At 44.0% G+C, this 23,976-nt stretch overlaps 1 protein-coding gene across 1 annotated transcript; it reads right to left on the reverse strand.

Annotated features, from left to right (window-relative positions):
* Positions 1-2,406: 2,406 nt before the first annotated feature.
* On the reverse strand, positions 2,407-21,871 carry LOC129690070 (V-type proton ATPase subunit S1-like protein). Its single transcript, XM_055625614.1, has 7 exons — positions 21,744-21,871; positions 16,965-17,005; positions 16,642-16,703; positions 15,984-16,201; positions 9,251-9,295; positions 5,336-5,576; positions 2,407-2,811 (listed from the first exon to the last, which is right to left on the reverse strand). The coding sequence occupies exons 1-7, from the start codon at positions 21,869-21,871 to the stop codon at positions 2,509-2,511; spliced, it is 1,038 nt and encodes a 345-aa protein (XP_055481589.1). The 3' UTR covers positions 2,407-2,508.
* Between the last annotated feature and the right edge of the window lie 2,105 nt (positions 21,872-23,976).

Consider the following 23,976-nt stretch of genomic DNA (forward strand, 5'->3'; position numbering starts at 1 on the left):
AATGTGTTTCTAGGTATTGAGGGCTGACACTTAGGAATGGAAAGAGGCTACAGTCGGAGACGAGACTGCTGAGGAAGTCCACACAAGGAAGGAAAGCAAACTCCTCCACCAGCATCTGCCTAGGAAATAGGGCAGAGAATGAGGGAGAGGTCACAGCAGCTAGTCTGCTGCAGAGCTGGGGCTGAGACTGGGGGATTGGTTTTGAGGAGAGCAGAGTTAGTGAAGATGGGAAGCTCATCAATCTGCTTCTCTTGCAGGTTTGGCTGGTGAGTTCCCAGAGAATATAGGCTAGAGTTTGGGGCTGGGATATCAGAGAGATCACCTGGGATGAGCTGAAGGAAGAAAAATTGGAGGGTAAGAACTGTGATTCTGCTGGAGATGGTGGTGGGAAGGGAAGAGAGCCTTTATCAGGTGATCCGCTACAGAGATGGAGGTGAGACTAGAGCATTGGATTTGGGGCAGAAAAGGGAGAGGTAAAGATCTGCAGTTAGCCGACCTGAGTCTCTCTTTATTTAAAATCTCTAGCTCACATTTTCCAACAATCAGAGAAAGTTGAGCCTAGCACCTAAGAGATCACCAATAGCTAGAATGATGGTCCACCACATTTTACCTGGCATGATTTATGTCTTCTATCATGGAACTTAAATGACATTTCTTTTCTCTTTCAAAAGCATCCTAATTTGAGCAATAAACTACCTACTTTCCATGTACATATAACCAATTAAAATGCTATTTGTATCACTGGTGAATAATCAAGGTAACAACAGTGAAAATCCAGCCATCATGCTGAACTCTGTGGTCTGAGTTCACCATTTTCAATATTCACAGAAATTCTGTTTGGTTTCAAGAAAACTAGAACAGATAGATCATCTTGGGTTTCTGTTTTTCTTGAGCATCTCTTTTCTGTGTTCCTCTCTGAGTGTCAGTTATAAGAACAGGGAGTCTTAGTAGCAGACTACCAAGCCTACTCCTAATACCAAACAAAAGGGACTTCATATGAAGTATCTTTCAGACTTTGGCAAGATTAGGACCCAACCTACATCCAACTAGTAATGATGCAACCAAAAGAAAACGCTCAGCCAACTGTTGTGTCAGAAATGTCAGTGTTCATCTCCCACTGCTCATTATCCAAAGTGGACCTGGAAAACAGACCTATCACCACATCCTCCAAAATTCTATTCCCTGTCTGCATGCTGAGCTTGATGGAGGGCTATTGTTAGTAAGCCTAGGTGGTGTGCAGAACCTGGAGAGGAATGTAGTTCTTACTCTCATCAGCTCTGTCACAAGGAAAGTACATTCCAGCTTTGGAGAGATGGAGAATGAACAAATCTTCAACCTTCAGGTCTTCTAAGAACTAGGAAAGATTGGTGGGGGATCCATGAGAAAGAAAGTACCAGTAAGGACTTGTGTGGTGGCTCCAGAAATTCTACCCAGGAAGCGTTTAGGATGCGGTCTCAGCGGATGGGGCTGGAGGGCTTGTCCTGCAGTGGTATGTGTAGCATCCTCTGCTGCTTGCTTCTGGGGTGCGCATGATTGCCTACACAAGTCTGCCACACACAAGCAAGGCCAGCCTGGGCCCACAGCCAGACAGAATGGACATGGCTGTCGTTCCTACCACACAGCTGGGGCAGTGGTGCATCTGAGTGGCAAAGCCCCTGATATAAGAGCTTAGCATACAGTGCTCTGCCACAGACAGCTGACAGCTTTCCAGAAAGAGCTCTAGGAAAGACAGAAAAAGAAAAATAAATGCTCATTAAAATGAAGCTTCACTATAATTCCTGAGGGGGGAAATGTAGATTGTGTTCCAAACACTTAAAGATCTGAACTTTTCTTGCCACCTGTCTCTCCCCTTTGCCAGCTGCTTTGTCAGGGTTTCTGTTGCTATGATAAATACTGTGACCAAAGCAACATGGGGAGGAAAGGGTCTATTCGGCTTATGAGGCTACATCAGCATCATTGAAGGAAATCAGGAGATCAACTCAGACAGAGCCAAAGCCTGAAGGAGGAAGCTGATGCAGAGGCCATGGAAAGGTGCTGCTTATTGGCTTGCTTCCCATGGCTTGCTCAGCCTGCTGTTAGAAACCAAGACCACCAGCCCAGGGATGGCACCACCCATAATGGGCTGGGCCCTCCCCCATCAATCACTAATTACAAAAATGTTCTATACTCTTGCCTACAGCTCAATCCTACGGAGGCATTTTTCTCAGTTGAGGTTCCCTCCTCTCAGTGACTATAGCTTGTGTCAAGTTGACCTAAAACTAGCCAGCACATTCTGTTTCTTCCTCTCTCCACCATGTCCAAGGCATCTTTTGGGCAACAGTCCTGCTTATTTCTAAGATAGTTTATTCACTGCCTCCGATCTACCTAATAAAACCACAAATAAAAAAAATCTCATTGCCAAGGTATTTCCATTATTCTTTTTTAATCAAGCAAGTCAAACATGACAGAAGAGAATAGTGTATTTCAGAGGTGGTTGTGGTCCTGGGGAGGAGACAGAGCCTTGTGCTGCTATGTATAGATTTTGCAGATCTGTTGGCTCCTCAGCTCATAGCCTTCAGCTCCCTGGCTTCCCAGCAGCTCCTTCTCCTCCCCTGGATCTAGCGCCCTCAGGGACGGGAAGTGAGCGGGAGATGTGATGAACTCGTAGTGCCGGTCCAGGGAGCGCAGGTAGATGAGCATGTGCAGGGCATAGGCCAGCACCAGCAGCAGGATCAGGGACATGGCCAGGCCAATCAAAACAGCAGGCGAGAGGAAAGAGCCACAGTCTCGGGCCTGTGCAAACTGGGCCCCCTTGATGGAGAAGCCTTGGATCTGTCCAGAGAAAGAAAAGAGCAGACGTGACCTTGGTCTCCCCTCTAAGAGTCAATTCTCATTGTGCTGGTGCTTCTGGGCCCCAATTAACCTTATTTTACATTCTGTGGTTCGTTTTAATGGCCAACTTTCCATAATCTGGAACCATATAGGAAGAGAGTGTCAGCAATGGAATGTCTATATCAGATTCCCTGGGGGTTAGGGAATCTGATATAGGGGTGTGTCAGAGAGGGGTGGTAATCATCTTGATTATGCAAACCGATGTGTTAAGATCCAGCCCACTGTGGGCAGCACCATTCCCTGGGTTTAGGTCCTAGACTGTATACACACAGACTAAGAGAGCTGAGTACCAGGCATGCATGCAGTTACGTTCTTGACTGTGGACGTGGTTGGCTGCTTCAGGCTTGTGCAGCCTTGACTTCCTACAATGAGAGGCTGGAAGCTGGAATGTGAGCCAAATAAAGTATTTCTCCCCTAAAGTGGCAAATGTGACAAACACAAACCAATACACACACTAAAGGCTTTGTCAGTACCAGATATTTTTTTTTTCTGTTTGTTTGTTTTTGAGACAGGGTTTCTCTGTGTAGCCTTGGCTGTCCTTGACTCAATTTGTAGACCAGGCTGGCCTCAAACTCACAGCAATCTGTCTGCCTCTGCTTCCCGCCCCCTGCCCCCCGTACTGGGATTACAGGCCTGTGCCACCATACCTGACTGTACTAGATACTTAGCCTTCATAACAGCCTATGAGCAAATGACTATTTTATTGTAGCTTAAAACAGAGCCTGGGGCTCAGGAAAGTTCAGTCTCTCATGTGGAATCACACAGCAGGAAGTGTGTGATGATGAAACTTACACCTGGGAAACCTGGATTCATGCTCAGACTCAGTTTGCGACTATAGAGGGTCTGGTATCCTCTATCACTTCTGCTGTCACTACCACAGAAGGCTGTGTGTGGCCATATGCAAATACTGTGCCATTTTATAGAAGGGACTTGAGAATTCATGGATTTGGTACCCATGGAAGGAATTGGGGTCTAGGACTAATCTCTGTGCCTACTAGGAGACAAATGTCTATTCTAAGGAAAGAACAGCAGGCCTGCAGTGTGAAACGTGGTTGTCTGGGGACACTCCTCTCCCCTGTTTACATTCTAGGTGCCTCCATAAGCCACATTTTCTATGAGGAAGCTGATTTCCTGCACACACGCATTGTACAACCCAGGAGAGGAATGTGCTCCTCACAGCAAATTCTCTGGAGTCTTAGTGGCCCTGTGACACATCCTGGAGTGCTTCTCCTGTATGCTGCCACAGCTTCGAAGCAGGCCTCATCCAACCAGCAGAGTGGCTAATCCTGTGGGTTTGTGAGCCAGTCCTCAGGAACGTCTAATCCTCTCTTCCTTTCCTTCCTTCGAAATCCCCACCCCGGTCCCTGACCATGTGTTTTCTTTTGTTATTTTTGTCACAAAATGTGTGTAACATAAAATGTGTTGTCTTAACCACTAATGTGTGCTGGGATGGGTGGTACTGTTTTCCATGCCTGAAATGGGCCTGAGTGTTTCACACATATGAAGCCAAGTACTTTCTACATTGACAAAGATAAGCAATGTAGCTGGCGTGGTGGTGCTGTAATCCCAGCACTCTGGGAGGTGGAAGCAGGTGGATGTCTGTGAGTTGAGGCCAGCCTGGTCTACAAAGAAGTCCAGGATAGCTAAGGCTACACAGAGAAACCCTGTCTTGGGGGGAAAAAGATAAGCAAGCAATGTAGTGACAAGCTTAGTAACTTAGCCGTGTAGGAGAGAGTGACTTCAAAATCAGATTTGCTTGACTCCAAATGTATGCTCTTCCCTTCCTTCCCTTTGGCCTCTCAACACTATTCCTCCCGAAGCTGAGATAAATATGCATGACTATGTACCCTTGTAAATATAGAAAAATACACAAAGCCGTATCTGCAGCTTCAGGGACTAAGCCCTGGCCACAGATAAACGAGATAGGGGGACTGCTTAGAATGTCTCTCAGCCTGAGGGGATGCTGGGATGCTGGGGTGCAAAGGCGCCTGTCACGTTCCCAAGCCTTTCTCCCAGGGTTTTCAGATCTCTGGGCTATTTTTGACTGGCTGATGCTTCCATTCCCAGGCTAACTGTCAACACTGTCTTTCTCACTGCAGATGTCCTTCTTATCTGCCCTGCTAAGACCACTGCTTCTCTCCCAGAAGGGGAGAGGGTGATAGTCCCACAGCGCCTGTGCGCCCAGGAAGTGTCAGTCGCCAGGCTTCAGCCACAGCTGCACTCACTTTAGATAAGTACCCGGTGAGCGGGTAAACAGGAAAGCAAGCGTGAGCCCTGGAGGAGGCAGGCAGGAGAAATCCTCCACCCTGCTCCGCCTACCTCAGTAGCCCCAGAATAAACCCATGCTATCTTAAAGGCATGGAGGCCCTTCCTTAAACATCTTGTTTCGGCTGACTTCAACAAACACTGAGTGTCTTTGGCACCGAGTGTGCATACGTGTCCAGCGAAGGTTTTAGTTTGTTACCTGGAAATCGATAAACGTGACCTCCCACAGGCTCGTCGCCTCGTCTGAGCTGCTAAGCAGCAGGAGGGCATCCTTCCTCCGCAGGCTGCTGACCCGTTGGCAGCGGTAGGAGTAACTCCACAGAGCATAGACACCGGTTGCGTTAAAAGTTGCTTGCACCGAATTGTTGAAGATAATCTCCACTCGGTGTAAACTAAACCAACTCTGGCTGGACAGCTTGTTGTGATTGCTGAGGGTGAGCCTGAGAAAGGACAGCAATTGGGGTTAGCCCGCGCTCTCCTGCTGTCGCAGAGCGTCTTCTGTGAACGGTACGACGGCGCCCTCTTTTGTTAGGCTGTGGAGGCAGGAGGCTTCGCTTTAGCGCCAAGCGAAAGCTCCTCCGGGTTGGTAAGAAGGCCAGGAAAAGAGCAATACAAAAATACTACGGGGGATGGAGGTGGGCTTTTATTTTCTTTTCTGTGAATTAAATCGTATGCTTATTATTGCAACAAATTTTATTTAAAGACTTGGATTATATTAACATAGAATTAAATGTCATAAAATAATAGTAATAGCTTTCTCATATGCCAGCCACTGGTTACTCTTGTGTATCTGCTTAAGCTCACTAAGCACTATGAGATAAACAATATTGTTATCTTAGTGTAATCATAGTGTCACATTGAGAAGCTGAGCCCAGCGGGACAAAATACCTTGCAGTTTCTCTCAGAATGTTGTGTTTGAGCTGCCTGTCAGATTCAGCCTGAGAACAGCTCCCTCCCTGCTTTAGAGTGGAACATTCTCCAATCCTCCGATCCTCAAATAGCTCATGATAATTTTATTAAAAAACTGAGCTATTACATAGGGCAAAGTCAAGAATGGTGGGATTAAAACATCAGTAGTAATATGGAAGGATTATCGGTTATTTTTATTTTCTTATTCTTATAGCCCAGTGTTTCTCATTTTTCTGTTTTCATGAGTTCTCTTTGTTTTATTTTGTGCTCCTGTAGAAGCAGACACTGAGCCAAAGATGTGAATGTTAGATTCAGTCATTTGGGTATATAGAATGGATAGAAGGGCAATGATCGTGGACAGAAGGCAGCCAACGGGAACAATGCTAAGAGTGAGTATGTTTTCACAGTGAGCAAGGACCTAATGGGGAATTCTGGGAGCCAAGCACAAACAGATGCTCCTCAATCTCATTCAAGGTAGAGGAGTCTAGGATGCTGACATTCTTCCATGAGAAGGATGGAAGGCAGCCAGCTCCATCTTAGTGTTATGGGTTTGAAATCATTGGAGGATTCACCACGACCATAAATAACTTTTAATAAGAAAAGCTTTTTCATTTAAACATTGGCATCCAAGGTGGGGCCAGGACTGCACCTGAGAGGGATTCCAAGATGCAACCCCTAGCCTGTTAGACCAAGGCTTTTAACGACAAACCCCAGAAGACTGCAGTGTTCCCTCTGTGTAGGCAGGGCCCAGTTTTAACATGTATGTTTGGCAGTTACCCTTGTCACTGAGCAGAGTGAGCAGGTTTGATTGCAACAGCAGACATAGCAGATAGTCTTGTGACCTACTGTCTTGCTAGAAGGGTCAGTTTAAGAATAGTCTTCAGTGTCTGGGGAAAGGGCAAGTGGAGCAGTAGGGCGTTGCAGCCTGTACAAGTTAAATTGGGGTTTACATGTTGGAAGTATTGTTTGCTCTTTGGTCTCTCAAGCAAATCTAACTTTAACCCTAACTTTATCACAGTTAGGGTTTCTATTGCTGTGATGAAAACACCATGATCTAAATCAACTTGGAGAGGTAATGTCCCAGGTGACCATGCATCACTGAGGGAAGTCGAGGCAGGAACTCAAACAAGATGGGAACCTGGTGACTGGAGCTGATGTGAAGGCCGTGGAGGAATGCTCCTTACTGGCTTGCTCTCATAGTTTACCCAGCTTGGTTTCTTATAGAACCCAGGACCACCCACAACGGCTGGGTCCTCCTGAATCAGTCACTAAGGAAATGTCCAGTAACCTTGCCCACAGGGCCAGCCTTATGAAGGAGACATGTTCTCAGCTGTGGATCCCTCTGCTCAATGTCTAGGTTTGTGTCAAATCAACAAAAACCAACCAACACAGAGCCCTCCGTGGCCAGAAAAGCTTTCAGGGAGAGGGGGTGGGCATTGCCTGTCCCCTCAAATGGCAAAATCCGGGCAGACGGAGAGGGACTATGGACATGTTCACTACACGCTTTTATCCTAAGTGATGGTGATGGTGGTGGTAGTGGCGGTGATGATTTACAGGGGTATTTTCCAGTTGGGGAAGAGTGCTATTACAAAGTGAAACTGCTCCCCATTTCTAGATGAGCTGTGCACGTTTGTTTGGTCACCCTGTGGATTCCGTTTCCTCATGAAGATTCTTTGAAGAGCTGGGCATATAGCCTTGTAGTGGAGGTTACCTAGCAATACAAGGTCCCTGTTTGCTCACCAACAACCAGGAAAATGTTTCTCAGAAGGATGGGAGTTTGTATGTTCTAGATTATGCTCTGTGAAACACTAGCATCTTATGATGTGTAGGCTGGGGTCCGGGGGGAGAAAGCTATTCATGGTCAGGAATAGCTTAGGAAACACTGGATTGCTTAGTTTTAAAAAGCCAGCTTTACTTTAAAACTTATTCGGGAGGGGGGCGGGGTGTTTGAATAAATAAAGTTATGATGTGAATATCTGCAAGAGAGTCGGGGCATGTAGTCATTCTTAAACAAGTCTGAAAACAGAACCTTTTATTGAGGACTCAAAAATATTTTCACATGGCCAAAGAGTGGCACAGAGCAGCAGTCAGGAGAGAGTTCCTGTCTCCACCCACCCTGCTGGTTCTCTGAGTAAAGCTGAAGACATAAAGTGCTCATTTCCACTAAAAAGTCTGTCCTACAGGAAGGGAAGCATTAGTCTGTGTGTGTGCGTGTGCGTGTGTGTACATTGCCAGTGAGACCTAGAGGTCTACCTGTTCTCACCTTCCCAGGGCTGGGGCAGTAAACAACACCCCCACACCCAGATTTTTTAATGTGGATTGGGGATCACATTCAAGTTCCTCTGCCATCATCAGCTGCACCGTCTCCCAGGTACATGCACTGTACTATGGGGGGGCGGGGAGAATTATGCCCTCAAATTTCTTGATTACCAGGTGCTGAGAAAAGTATTGATATTTTTTTGTGGAAGAAAAAAAATTGAAACAGGATCTTACAACGTAGTGTTGATTGGTCTGGAATTTACTGTTTACTGGGCTGGACTCACGCTGACAGAAATCTGCCTGCCCCTACCTCCAGAGTGCTTGGAATTAGAGGGGTGTGCGACCCAACACAAGAAGACCATGTTTTGCCCTCAATGTTGTTGATTAGTGGCTGCCAAGATAAATCACTATCAGTAAATGCAGCTTTTTATCATAAGCAGAGGAGAACAGAGGCCTGTGTTGACTGTCTGCTGTCAGCAGAGATCTCTTCATCTACTCAGCTAGTGTGATTCTCGGAAAAAGCTACAGTGAATCACCTTGGAGCAGAGCCTGATGCCGACTGGGTTTTATTCAGCATTACTCTTGTTCCAGGGAAAGGACCACATTCTCAGGTTCATGTGCTCTTAAACCCCTCACGATGAGAGCAAAGAATACAGGTATTCCAGTAGTGGTTAAAAAAAGAATTCGATCATGACAGTGGTGGTGATGATTATGATGATAGTGATAAAAATATTCCTACAAAATTCTTATACTTACTGATTTTTCAGACTACTGAGATATGTATGGACCTTGCTTTATAGAAAGCACTCCCATCAGACATGGCCACTGAACTCTCAGTGTACTTGGACATGGAATTTAACATGTCACAGAATGACACTTACAGGGGAGTAAACAGATTAAATAGAGCATAGTATATGTTACAGGTTAAAACTATAATGCTACCAACCTTATGTCCTTGGGATTTTCAGCATCACCAAACTTTAAAGACAACCTGAGAGAACAGAAACAACATAGTTCATCAAAACAGGAATGGCTCAGACCGCAAGGCAGCTCAGCAGGGGGGACCTCTGCCTCCAAGCCCAACAACCTGCATGCTGAGATCCATGTCTGGAGCCTACATGCTGGAAGGAGAGAACCACCTCCCTCAAATGGTCCTGGTAAGCCAGCTTTCACACAGGCACCATGGTATGAACACACATGCACACCTGTACATGAGCTGGCAGACACACGCAGACACACACACCACATAAATAACTGTAATCAAGAACTTTATTATTAGGAATGACTGACTCCTCATGTGGAACTAAATGTGGTGCCTAAAACCAAATTTATAGAAGAGACCTAGAGTAGTTAGTTATACAGCCTTGGGCAGGCGATGTTTTCTTGAAAAAGTACAAAATCATGAGCCATAAAATATGATGCTAAACTGGATTTTTAGTACAATAAAACATTTTGCTCTTCAAATGACTCTTAAGAAAATAAAACATAAAAAAGTAAAACACACAAAGATGAAAAAGAAAAGAAATCAAAACAGAGCTGTTCCTGGTGGTGCATACCTCTGACTTCACACTCACAGAGCTAAGGGAGGGAGTCGCAAACCAAGGCTTGCAAGTCCGTGTATCCCTGTAACTCCAGCTCCAGGGGATCTGATGCCACATACATACACACACACACACACACACACAAAGAGAGAGAGATAAAATCTAACATAATAAAATTTAAAATATTCTCAGCATTACTGAGCATTAGGAAAACAAAATAAAAACACATTTACACATCATAACACAACAAACAGGATGATTAAAACGTCTAACATGTGGAAATCATGAGCTTTGATAGCCTATATTCATGCACACTTTTCTGAAGGTAAAACTAGCTTTCCTGGGCCAAAGACAGAGTAACTATTCACTCGGGAAGAATAGTATTAGTTCTCTTGACACACCCCATCCTCCTGGGTATCACGATGAGAGCCAGACATTATCCCTCCCTTACTGGGATCTGGGGTTTGCAGTGGAAGTCAGGAGTGCAAAGTTAACATGGAGAGTCATGGCTCTTTTCTCACCTCTGTTGCCTTAGTGTTGATCCCCGTGGGGAAGAGAAGAGAGGGAGGAGATGCGACGCTGCTACCCAGGAGGTAAGTGGAAGAATTTAATCAGCCTCTGGACAGAAGCAGCTGGCTTACCACAACAGATACAAATGGCTGCACCTTTAAGATTATGTCTCACAAGTGTCCCCAGCAGGCTGATGTGTCCCTTTGTCTCGTCAGCCCTTTGCTGTGCAGACACACAGCCCTAAGCTTCTTACTAACTCCAGAGCTTCTCCTTTAGCTCAAGGCCAGTGAAGTTTCTCAGAGAGCATTAACCACACAGCAGCTTTTGTAAGAGGATTTTCTCTACAGTTTCACATTGATGAAGACATGAAGCAAGTGGGTAATCCTGGGAAAGACAGAATGGTTCATTTTCACCTGGCTGGGTGCTGCTCACCCACCCAGAAAGTAGAGGAAAGAAGACAAGGAGTGCAGGGCCAGCCTCAATTAAAGAGCAAGTCTGAAGCCAACTTTGAACACAAGAGCCCCTGTCTCAAAAATTAGGAGCTCACATTTTTAAAAATTTGGAAGCAGGTGTGGTGTCGCACTCCTGTGGTAACTATCATTCGGGAGGCTGAGGAACAGTGCTGCAGTGAGTTTAAGGTGACACTGCATTAAACAGTACATTCTTAGCTAGCCTGACTAGAGTATGTGACCCAAAAGAACTTAAAACTTTTTAAAATTAAAATTTAGCGGCTTCGTAGACTGTTAGTGTGCTTATGTAATATGATTTGGCCTTTCTACTCCTATATGGAGAATTACAAAATTAAAACGCACTCTGCTTCAAAGATTCATACAAGAGTGTCATAACTAGCTGAAAAGTTATATAAAGGAGAGCAGCAAAGCTCTATCATCGACAGCTCAATGGATAATTAGGTTGTCATAGGTCCGTACAGTGGAATACTACTTGGCAATGAAAAAGAGGATTGCACTGAGCACAGAAGGTGGCCTAAGCCGTTAAGTGAAAGAAGACACACTAAAAAAGAGAACATACTGTATGGCTATATTTAAATAAAATTCTAGGAAATGCAAATTAATCTTTAATGACAGGAGCTAAACCAAGGTTACGTGGAGAGGAGGGAGTGGCCCAAGTGATGGAGTATAAAAAGAAACAAGTATATTTCAGACATGATGAAAATGTCTGTGGTCTTGGTTGTGGGAACAGTGTTATACGTGTCCATATAGATGACAGGGGAACACGTGATATATTTGAATATCTGCAGGTTATTCTTCTCCACTTGAGTTTCCACAAGGTTAGAAATATGAGAATGATGAGCCAAGTGGCTATAATGGGAAAAGATAAGAAATTTAAATGCACTAAGAATGTTGCAGCTATATCAATAAAATATCTAGAAGTCAGAATGCCTTAGTCTGCATTAAGAAACTAAAGAAATCAAAATCAAATAGCCTGGAGAATGAAAGATGCCATGCTGTGATTTCAACTAGCTTGACCTACTTCCAAGGAACAGAAACATCAGTGGCGGCACTGACCGCTAACGTAACACGCTTACGGGGAGGAGTTGTGAGGCTCACAAACATATCATATAACTAAGATTGACAAAGGAAATGTTTGTGTTTCCTAACAGGAAAAACGTAGACACCTTGGATGTGCCTGCGTGCAGGCGGTTTCAAAGAGTCTTTTCTAAGTAAAGCTTCAAAAGATCCCTGCCCTGGCGTTATTTTGACGATTTGTCAAATTATTAAAGAAAACATTTTAAAGAAACAAAACATGCCAGGCACAGTAGCACACACACTCTGGAAGAAGAGGCAGGTGGATCTCTGAGTTCAAAGCCACCCAAGTTTATAGAATGAGTTCAAGGAAAGCCAGAGCTCTGTAGAGAAACATTGTCTCAAAAAAGAAAAGAAAAGAAAAAGAAAGAAAGAGGCCGGGGGAATACATTTTATAAATTGAACTATTTTTGTTCATTCTTACAAAAATTTCTTCAGTTCTTCCAATAAAATACACTATCTTGGTCACTCACAACTTGCACTGCACCAATGAACTAAAACCTCAGAGCAAAGCCGCCTCAAGCCATCCATCACCTAGTGAGACAACTGACCAGCTCACAAAAGCTACTCACCAGGGCTTCTCTCCAGTGGGCGTGGTTCCTGTGGAAGCTCAAAGGCACACTGCTTTGAAGCAAAGAGCACCAGCATGCTTTCAGCAGTGATAACTCACTTGTTCAGTGAGGCTCTGCAGGTACTGGGTGCCATACAACTAACCAAACACAAAACGGATACAACCCAGAGCAAGAGCAGAAAAAAGAACCCACTCAGGGCCCCATTCTTTCACATGTAAAACATATTCCGAATTCTTCTGACTATAAATGTCCAACCTCAAAATGCACACCGAAGCTGGATCGTGTTCTATTTTTGGACTTTCACTATTTAAAAAGACTTCCATAACAAATCCATCCGCTAAACTTGCCTCTCCCTGAACATTTTGTTTCCAAAATCTAAAACATGGTCATGTTTTTCAGTCTGGCTTTTGACCTTACCTGGTTATATGTCTGCTTTGGTGTTTCGGCAACTTACGCTCTGGTTCTGTCAAGTGTTCTCTCACTGGCGGCTCACTGTTTTCCAGAGCTCACAGGACTCAGCCTCGGGAAGTCTTACCAGATGGAACTAAAAGCCCTCACTTTCTGGGGAGACACCCTGGCCGACACCCGGGCGTGGGTGGACCCAGGCTGCCTACCCACTGGTGTGAGCAGGACTGCAGAGTGGAGGGCTGCCCATCCCGGGCTCGCGCGTGGGTGTGTTTCTAGGGAGATGACTAGGAAGATAGAACACCAGTGCCCTAGATCTGATATATGCACTGGCAAGCCCAGAACTTCTGGCTGGAGAGAGGACTCATCGGTTAAGAGCACTTGATGCTCTTCCGAAGAACTGAGTTTACTCCCCGCACCCACATCCGGGGACTAACAAGAAGCTCTTCCTGCAGCTTCAGAGGATGGCCCCAGCAAGGCTTGTCACCTTCTGCAGGCACCTGAGCACAGATGTGCTCACACAGAGACACAGTCACATAAAATGAAAAGTAAAGGGATCTTAAGATTTATTTTAAAACAGAAAAAAAAAGGCGAAAAGTCGCAGGGCCCCCCAGGCAGCACCGGGCTGCCCTGCGCTTGGGGCTGGTTGTGAGGAGAAGGGGGCCCTGCTTTGGACTGTACGACAGCTCTTCTGGAACTCACGCTTGCACTTCCTCTCTGCTTTTCATAATCCTGAGAGAATGTCCCTTTTAAAGACACCAGAGCCCCAGTGGAACTCCACGAAGTTTCCTACCCTTGTTGACCTTGATTCCTCTGACTTGTCGGAGAGCCGCTGTGACGGCCACTAGATCTGGAGAGTGCACAACACTCCATTCTGTCAGCTGCAATGCAACGTTGCCTCCATAGCCGTCAGACATGTGACTAGTCCATGGGTCCTGAAGGCACACAGCTCTCTGGCAGAGCTGGACCTGCAAGACAGGTTTTAGCTTTTCTCCGGCATAGTTTCCACTGATGACTAATGTCTCCAAAGCCCAGTAAAAAGATGTGCTGCCTAATTCATCCCACAACCCCCCTAATGCCAGGATAAATGGAGCTAAGGCATGCCAGCCAGCCCTGGGCTAGCAAGCTTATCCTCCGGCAATCAGCCTTTTTCCATGCAGCTGACCACAAATAAAGAGCCCAGAAGGGAATTAATTAGAGCCTGGGAAAAAAGTCCTGAGCCCTCAGCAGTGTGGGATCTCTTCCATAGTCCTTTATGGTTGTGCTGTAACAAGAGAAAGAAATGTGGAAGGATTCTTAGTGGTTCCCTAAACCTTGTAATTAGTGCGATTTGTTAAGTCCCTGTTAGGGGACAGTCATTCTGAAGGGCGAGACATGGAGATGTGTAATATTCTTCTTACTAATCTATCAAAATAATCCATTTCCACCCATCGTCACGAACTTTAAAACAAGAAACAAAATTCAGGAATAAGCTAGCAATTCCAGCCAAACTGGAATTTATACTGGCATAAAGTATAAAAGGAATGCACACAGGAGAACATGCATAATATGTTATGGTTCATACAACAAATCCTAACCATCACAGGCCAGAGCAAGGGCAAAGCATCTTCTAAAAGTGCCCACTGTACCAACACATATTAAACAGGTGGTTGTAGAACACAAATGAAACATTTCAGATTTCCTTTTCCTGGATCAAAACAAACAACAGAAAAACAAAAGCGAACGAGCAAACACTTGGATGCCTGGAAAGCAGAGGAAGGCTGAAAGTGATCTGTTCTCAGTGGGGACATTTACTTAATCTGCTTGTCTCAGACCAAAACTAATCATTCTGTTCACCCTCAAACACCCAAAGATTCTCTGAAATTTGACCAAATGTCCTTTTACACAGCAAACTATGAGACAGGCCATGTTCTATAATTTGAGAATCTTGAACCATGACCAAACATACCACCTAAAGTCAAAGACTGGTCCTAAGAAAATAGGCTTTTCTGAGTCTCCCACTGAGACATGTGTGCCCTGCTAGCCTTATACCAGGGCGGGTGCCGCCTCCCACGCCCAGTAAAAAGACGTACTGCCAGGATAAATGTGCATTCTTTTCATGGTAAGACCAGGGTACTTAGACTCTTGACGTTTAGAGTTGAGACCAAGCCTGAAAACAGTTTAGCTTTACTCTCTCTCTTCTTTCTCCCCCCTCTTCCATCCTTTCTTTCTTCTTCCTCCAAACAGTACAGGCTCTTGCTGGTGTCTACTTCCCTACCAGAACTAGAGATAAGAACATGATACAGAAGACATCGTACACCTCCACTGCCTGATACAAAGAAAGCAAGCTAGAGCCTAGCCAGACACTTCCTGCTGGCTAGCTTTCAAAGTACAGAAGGATGTCCTCTGGACTGCTCAGGAAGTAAAGCTTTGCTTGGTCTAACCCAGCTGTGACCCTGTAACCAAAAGTCCAGCCCACGGGACAAGGTGTTCCTTCCTGTGCAATTTTGCAACAGCAAAAATGACTGTTGAAAAGGTAACTAGCTGCCCTTTGATTTGGGGTAGGGCGTGGGAGGCGGTACCCATGCCTTGTATAATAAGGCCAGCTAACAGTCCAGGACTGTGGATACCATAGGCCCACTGGGTAATTTAGTACTATTGTTTAACTAAATTGACATATTATCCAACTTCCTTCTAAGTATCTATGGACATACCCATAGACAAAACTTTTCTCTCCTTCCTTCCTTTCTTTTTTCCTCCATTTTTAGAACGAATTGGAAATTCTCATTTTGAAAACCCATAAAAGTAAAACTAGCCAAACACTCTTCAATGGAATTCATACCAAAAAATATTTGGACAATCAACGTTTGTTTGTTGAGTAAAAAAGAAAATGGTACAAAATTGGGTGGTTGGTTGGGGAGGTGAGTGGGGAGAAGGAGTGGATCTGGAAAGAGTTGGGGGTGAGAATGATCAAAATGAGTTGTACAAAATTCTCAAAAAGCTGATAATATTTTTAAGTTAATTTGTGACTTGCCCTTTAACTTACTTGATAAAGGCAAACAAAGCAGCTTGTTACAGTGAGTTATAAGGTATTTCTAAGGCCTCCTCAGCCAGGAAGACTGACTTACATGGCTCTGTCTTCACTGCAGTTGGAGTGGCCGGTGTCCACTGTTGTGTTTTGACCAAGTGCTTCATCTGTGAGATCCAGCCAGGTCTGATTCTTAAATTTAACTGTGATTCTTTTAGTCCAGAAGAGGACGCATGGAATTCCATCCCTGGAGAACTTAATAGGATTATGATGGCTGAATGCACTCCAGTGGGTTTTGCTCAGATTGTAGTTGAAAGTCTAATTAACCAAATAAAAGGAATTTAAAAGACAAATGTGTGTCCTTAGTATCAAAGTCTTTCTACAGATAAAAAAGTTAATTCATATCATGTAATGTGGATACATGTTATTATATATTTACTTAAAGTACAACAGAAAGAGTGGACCAATTATTCCAGTGTAAATGCAAACAAAAGAAAAAGTGGTCAAGAAAGAGCAGTGAGCTCCCAGTTATAAAAGATACACTTTCTGCTGTCCCTGTGGGAAAACCATAAAACTGAATACTGTGAGGAAAATATGAGAGGGCAAGTAAAATTAAGAATTGTATGTTTTTCTCAACCACCTAGAGTTCAAGTAAGATTATGTTAATAATTAATGTAACTATTGTGTATATATTTATCGTAGCTCTGAGAGCACTGAAAAGAAAGTATGTTATTAGACTAATGTCCCAACAGCCATACCTGTGTGACGGGTATCGTTGTGAAATTCTGGACTGGTTTCATCTCTCCATTATTCTTTTGACCTGTCAAATAAATAATGATGTGAGCACCAAGGCTCAATGCCATCATTTTGTTAACATAACTGAATGATGCTAATGAGCCAGTCACTGAAATGTATCCTGTTTGTGCCTATTTGGGCTTATCGTTTAAGATGTGCTAGTTTAAAAGATCTTTTCCAGGAGGAATTCTAGGTACAGACAACACAAGGAAGGGAAATGTTCCCCAGAAAAGGCCTTTCTTCATTCCTGCCCCCAGGACACCACAAGGGCAATTCCAAGTCTTACCATTCTGAATAACCACTTCTTTACTTGAAGCCGCTTGAGAACTGAAATTAGAAATAGAGTTTATTTGCAGAGCAAACATCTCTAGTGAGGCATCACAGAAAGTTTTGAGAAGCTATCCAAGTGTCCATCTCACTTGGGAGCACATTGGGGCCACTCAGAATTGAACATTTTTAGCCATGAATTTCTGATTTAACACATCCTCTCCAAACAAAATATAGGACATACAGAAGTTTCTGAACTTTTTCTCTTTTTATGACTCAATTCTGATCTTTACTCATTGGATATGACAAAGATATTGCATGCCAAGCCGTGAGCTGTCTACCATGCTTTAAACAATAACAAAAATGTAATAAATTATTTCACAATGAAATTTTATGTAACACTGTGCTGTTCCTATATGATAGCCAAATATTCAATATTCATTGTTGTTTTTAGAAAGACAAATTCGGCCAGCAGTGGTGGCACAAGGTTTTGATCCTAGCACTCGGGAGGCAGAGGCAGGACTCTACATGTTCAAGGTCAGCCTGGTAAACAGAGTGAATTCCAGGATAGCCAGAGATACACAGTGAAGCCGTCTTGAAGAAGAAAAGACAAATGCCGTTGCCAAAAAGGGATTTCTGAAATAGAAATTATGACCTATAGACTTTCTCTATCTATACTCATAAACATACTACGCCACATAATTTACTTTTTATAGAACCCCACGGAGAATTTCCGCAGACTTCTTCTCTATTGGCACTCCTTTGTGTCTCAGCACTCCCTGCCTTTAACCCTACTTGTAAGATGGAAATTCATAAAACTTAAAAATATATTGAAAGCGGGCTGGAGAGATGGCTCAGAGGTTAAGAGCGCTGGCTACTCTTCCAAATGTCCTAAACCCAATCCAAAGCAACCACATGGTGGCTCACAACCATTTATGATGAGATCTGGTGCCCTCTTCTGGCCTGCAGGCACACATGCAGGCAGAGCACTGTATACATAAAAATCTTTATATATACACTGAAAGCATATTTTTTCAGTCTGCACTCTGTAATCCAGCATGTATCATAAATATTTACCTATGTTGCCATATATTCCTTGACACAGTTTTGAGTTTCATGCAGTATTATATCATAAAATGTATCCTGATGTCTTCAACCGTGTTCCTAGTCTCACATACTTATGGTGTGGTGTAAGTGTCCTCCAAAGGTCCAAGTGAGTGTAGGCTGGGAAGACAGAGGGTGGACATAGCAGACATCCTGAGGGGTTCTAGCACAGCATGGTTGTGGTTCTCCTTCAGCCTCAGTCATTCCTGTGAGAGCAGCGTTATAAAAGAGCAACAATGGCCCTCCCTCTTCTTCTTCACTTCCTTACTCAACATGTGACTCTTTTTATGTATGATAAGCTCTTTTTTATTTAACTTTATTTTTTATATTTTGTTCACTTTACAGTGTGATCGTAGCCCCCTCCCTCATCTCCTCCCAGTTCCTGCCCCCCATTCTTCTTTCCCCTTATCTCCTTCCCCTAGTCCTCTGAAAGGGGGATCCCTCCTCCCCTACCATCTGACCTAGCCTATCAAGTCTCATCAGGACTGCCTGCATCGTCTTCCTCTGTGGCCTGGCAAGCCCCGACCACCTCACCACCAGGGGAAGGTGATCAAAGAGCAGGCAACAGAGTCCATGTCAGAGACAAGCCCTGCTCTCCTCACTTGGGGACCCACATGAAGACTGAGCTGCCATGGGCTAAGATATGAGTCCTTGTTCCCAAGACATGCTCCATCTCACCATCTGCCATCAGCCAGAGCCAACTCAGGTTCCATGCCCTTGAACTTCCAAAACTAAAAGATTAATAAGCTGTTTTATTATAGGATAAATAAACTTCAGTAGCATGTGTGGAGCAATTCCTTATAGTAACGAGGCCATAGGGGAAGACAGCAGCTTTGGCCTCTGTGCACACACACACACACACACACACACAGACACTGCAGTCTAGACAGGGTTTTCACACAAGCGTGCTAATTCACTATGAAGGAACCAACAATTCCTATTTTGTAAATATTCTTTCTAATCATTGATCAGAAAACAAGTGTCTTTTAACTCTGTAGGGCTATTCCTAGGAGAGATGACAGCAGTTTAAGTGTGATACACGTTTCTAAGCTTAGAGAGGAGTCGGGCATCCGAAGGCTGAGTGCGTAAGAATGTCTCAAGAGAGCAAGACAGAAAAGAAAGAATGCTTTCACTCTTTTTCTCACAGTTTTTTTTTTCCTTTTTGTGTGTGTTTACATGTGTGCGTGAGATTTTATTGGAAACATAATATCAACCAAAACAAAATACAGGTCACTACGCAGAATCCGAGTGTTAGGAAAGCCAACAGTCAGCCACTGTCTGTGTGAGCAGGCTGAGCAACACTGATGGAATTAAACCCAGCCAGGCGTGGTAAGACACACCTTTAATCTCAGCACTCGAGAGGCAAAGGCAGGCAGGTCTCTGTGAGTTCAGGTCAGTCTGGTCTACAGAGTGAGTTATAGCATGGCTACACTGAGAAACCCTATCTTGGAAAAAGAGAAAGAAAGAGAGAGGGAGGAAGGAAGGAGGGAGGGAAGGAGAGAAGGAGGGGAAAAGGGAAGGAAGGAATTCATTAGGCAAGCGTAAGAACCCAAGTTCAGTTTCCAGAGCCCAAGTGAAAAAGCTGGGCTTGTAATCTTGGCCTCTGAGAGGCAGAAACAGGCTCCCTGGGACTCAGTGGCTAGTCAGACTAGCTGAACCAGAAAGTTCCAGATCAGTGACGAGATCCTGTCTCAAAAACAGAAGCTGAAAACAGAGGCAGGCTCTGTCCAAAGCCAGACTGACCGTCACAGAGAGTTCCAGGACAAGCAAATAAACAAAAGAATAAATCCAACTTGTGGAAGGATTTCAAAAGGAAGGGAAAAAGAAAGGAAGGAAGGAAGAAGGGGGAGAAAGAAAAGAAAAAGAAAAAAAATAAACATAGCTTGTCCTTGTTAGCAATTAATTAAACCTAGCAAGTCCGGGCTTGCAATACCAGCTACTAAGGAGCCTGAGGAAGAAGGGTCAAAAGTTCATGGTCTTCTGAGTCTACACAGAGTGTTCAAAACCAGCCTGGGCAACTTAGTGAGACCCTTTTATAATTAACTGTATAATTAATATAATCTAACAAAAATATTTTTAAGTCGGGCACAGTGGCACATGCCTGAATCGCCAGCAGAGGCACAGGCAGGTGAGTCTCTCTGAGTCTGAGGACAGCCCAATCAACAAAGCAAGTCCAGGACAGTATCTAAGTGGCTTTGGGCTGGGGAGAGAGATACGTCACTTAATATTTCAGGTCTGTCCATTTTCTTGCAAACATTGCAATTTCTTTTTTCTTTGGAGCTAAATTAAATTTTATGTGTATATATCACGTTTTCCTTACTTATTCACTTATTAGTAACATCTAGGTTTGTAGCTATTGTGAAGAGCATAGTTGTTTGTATAATTTCTAAGATCTAAGCTTCTGGAACAAAACTTATATTTATCTTCTCTTGATAAGGACAAATTTGATTTTTTTTTAATTTTTGACATAATTTTTTGCCAACGTAATACAAACCATTTATTTCTTTTTTTTTTTTTTAACTTTTACTTAGGTTTACTTCATGTGCATTGGTGTTTTGCCTGCATGTAAGCCTGTATGAGGATGTTGGATGCTCTGGAACTGGAGTTATAGAGAATTATAACCTGCCATGTAGGTGCTGGGAATTGAACCCAGGTCCTCTGGAAGAGCAACCAGTGCTCTTAACAGCTGAGCCATCTCTCCAGCCCCAAAGCCATTTATTCTATATAAACTTGGTGGGGAAATATTCTGGTAGCACAGAGGCGTGGGATTCCAGGAGGTTATAAAGCCAGGTGTTGCAGCGTATCCCACAACTCGGAGATAGGAGACTCACAAATTCAAGGCCATCACTGGTTATATAGGTAAATTCAAGGTCAGCCTTGGTAGAGGCTGTCTGTCCCAAACAAAGCAAGATAACATTTAACCACCGAAGACATTTAAGCCACGTATGATCTAGAAGTAAGCTTCAAAAAAATCACTAATTTCTTCCAGGGAAGAGAAGGAAACATTTCGAAGGTCTATTCTTAAAGCTGTTATCCGCTGCTGACTTACGAGTTCTCCAAGGTGCTTCGCCAGCTCACCCTGTCCTCTGCTGAGCTCTGTGCTCACACAAATTTCCCCTGTGCATTCAGTGAGATGGCACATCATAAGTAATTGGGAAACAAGACACACCGTAGCCGCAGTCGAGACTCTAAATACACTTTTTCAGAGATAAGTCTGTGTACTCCTTAGTAAGATGTAGGGAAAAAATGGACAAAGGAACTGAAATGGCGCTCATTAATGGTAAGGGCTGTGTCATAAACAACCACCTTCTCCTTGGGATGACGGGTTATGCTGTCCTAAGATCACCTCTCATAACTATGACAGGAGAAACTGTGAAGCTAGACCTTATTTTTAAATGTAAAAGGAACCCGAGCCAGGTCTGATCTCAGAGTCAGTTAAGGAGTGCTGTATGTAATACAGATGCAGGTTTCTCAGTGTTTTCAACAATAGTCCTCACCTCTTAGAATAAAAGTTTAGAATAATAAATACTGTAGTTAGCTGTGTGGTATAAATACCCACATTTATATATAGCTTATCCATGTTTGAACCATCACAAATGCAGATAGGTAACTATATAAAGAAATGACAAAAACATGTAATTTCCCGCTGCATTGAGGACAGAGACACTGCGTTAAAGGATTGGCCGTTACTCACACGACATTCTTCCCGGCGAGGATCTGCTCCAAAGTGACTGAAAACACCAGACATAGAAACAGAAGGGAGAAGCTAAACAAGAGTTTTCTTCCCATCCAGAAATGTTCGTTTCTTCCAACCAAGCACATCTGTTAATTCAGAGAGCAAACAGAGCAGGGGCTGAACTCTTCTTGCCAAGTGACTGACAGCACCTCCAACCAATAAAAAGACAGCTTTTCCAGGCTGCACTACGGAGGGGCGGGAGGAGGAGAGAGGGCAAGAGCATCTGGAGCACAGAGTTAACCCAGGATTTAGCCTTTCACTTGTTCACTGCATTTAAAAACCTGTAGGCGGCAGCTTTTCGAGAAAACACATTGCTATAAGCCCTTTGTGGGAAGTCGCTGTTCTGTGTGACTGCACATCTCTTCACAGGGTTCTCAGAGAAGGCTTGCCCTCTCTCTCAAATCTACTCATTACACATTTTTCCAGACATTTTTAAGTGAATTATTCGGTTAAAAAAAAGAAGAATCTCTGGAGCTTACCTATATTTCCACATGTCCTAAGTCACAGTTGTCACATGTGCCGAGGAGACTTGAGAGGGTGTTGACAGCCTCTGGCTTTGGAGTCAGGAGTCGGGCGTGAAGGTGCACCCGGTAGGATGTGAGAGCTTCTACTGTAACAGCCGGGCAAGCTCTCCCTTCTGTGCTGCCTTCCTGCAGAACAGGGACAGGGTGCTAAAGAATTGCCCAGAGGAGAAGAGGGGAAACATGAGCACAGGACAATGACCATGTGCCCAAAGATGCCAGAACAAACCAGGATTTTCTATGCGGTTATATGTAGATAAAAGGATAGACAAACGCCTCTTGCCTCGGGCAAAGCTGACTGTATTGCTCCCCTGCAAAGTCTACAAAGCAAAATCCAGGAGAGTTTTGCATAAGCACAAATAATAAATTCCATAACGCTGAAAGCCTTCCAGAAGGAAGCACGGCGTGTTTGGTGCTGCAGGACCTTGATACTTCTAGTGGAAAAGTGTTGGTTGTAGAAAAGGGCTACCTTCAATATTTTTAGACATTATCTTACGTGTTGTGAGTGTTTCGTCTGCATGTGTCTGCGCGCTGCATGTGTGCAGTGCCCCCAGGGGACAGGAGAGGGCCTTGCAGTCTCTGAAACGAGTTACAGCTGGTTTGGAGCTCCCGGTTCAGAACTCAACCTGGTCCTCTGCAGAGCAGCCAGTGCTGTTAACCACTGAGCCACCTCTCCAGCCTAAGAAGGGCTGTTTCTAAGTGAAATTTCAGAGAGGCCATTGATTTTAGGGAAGCGGGGGACTTATTTGATGACATTGTCTTCCTCTCACATGGCAGGAGGCACTACCTCAGAAACAACAAACAGAAAATAAAGCATACCGGTGAAGGTGGGAAAATACAGAAATGAAAGGGAAGGCTTGTGACAATAAACTCAGTGATAATAATAAGTGTTTAATAATAAACATCAGTTTTCCTGCACTTGGGAGCTGGAAGCGGGAAGACACCAAGTTCAACTTCATCCTTAGCTACACAGTCAGTTCAAAGTCAACTGGGCATGGGAGATGCTGTTTCAGTAGTAGAAGCAGCAGTAGTAATTTTAATACAGATTAGTTCTATTTTTCTCTCTCTTTTTTTTTTTTTTTTTTTTTTTTTTTTTTTTTTTTTTTTTTTTTTTTGTTTTTTTTTTTTTTTTTTTTTTTTTTTTTTTTTTTTTTTTTTTTTTTTGGTTTTTCAAGACAGGGTTTCTCTATGTAGTCTTGGCTGTCCTGTACTCACTTGTAGACCAGGCTGACCTCAAACTCTCAGAGTGCTGGGATTACAGGCAATGGCACCATGTCCGGCTTCTGCCTTCTTCTCTTTCACTTCCCCACTTCCGCTCTGCATTTCTGCCTTTATCTGCTTGGTCTTTTCTTGATTCTGTGAAATTGCAAATAGTAAAGCAAGTTTGGAGAGAAGGAATTTAGTCTTCTGTAGGGTGGACAGATAAGCCATATGTCTTAGTTTGGGTTTTTACTGCTGTGAAGATGGGGGGCACGTGGACTGTGTCACCAGGCAAACCTGCATGGAGCTAGGACGAGGTAGAGACGTGTCCAAACCCTGGAAAGCTCTACCTTGAGACTGGCAGGAGTAAGGATAGCTCCCTCCTATTTTCTGTGCTGGCATTGCCTGGAACACTAGTCTCGATCCCCTGTCTCCACAATTCCTGGAGTAGTCACATAGCCTGGCACCTG

The sequence above is a fragment of the Psammomys obesus genome, unplaced genomic scaffold (genome assembly GCF_907164565.1).
Source record: "Psammomys obesus unplaced genomic scaffold, mPsaObe1.curated_primary_1811, whole genome shotgun sequence".
NCBI lineage: Eukaryota > Metazoa > Chordata > Mammalia > Rodentia > Muridae > Psammomys > Psammomys obesus.

Bases quoted from the DNA above. Each gene is read 5' to 3' on its own strand.
- LOC129690070 (XM_055625614.1), bottom strand. From the start codon at position 21,871: ATGTGCTTGGTTGGAAGAAACGAACATTTCTGGATGGGAAGAAAACTC. The intron at 16,704-16,964 runs GTAAGACTTGGA...TTTATTTGACAG, and splicing joins AGAAGTGGTTATTCAGAATG to GTCAAAAGAATAATGGAGAG. The intron at 9,296-15,983 runs GTAAGTCAGTCT...CTGTTCTCTCAG, and splicing joins TGCAGTGAAGACAGAGCCAT to GTTGTCTTTAAAGTTTGGTG.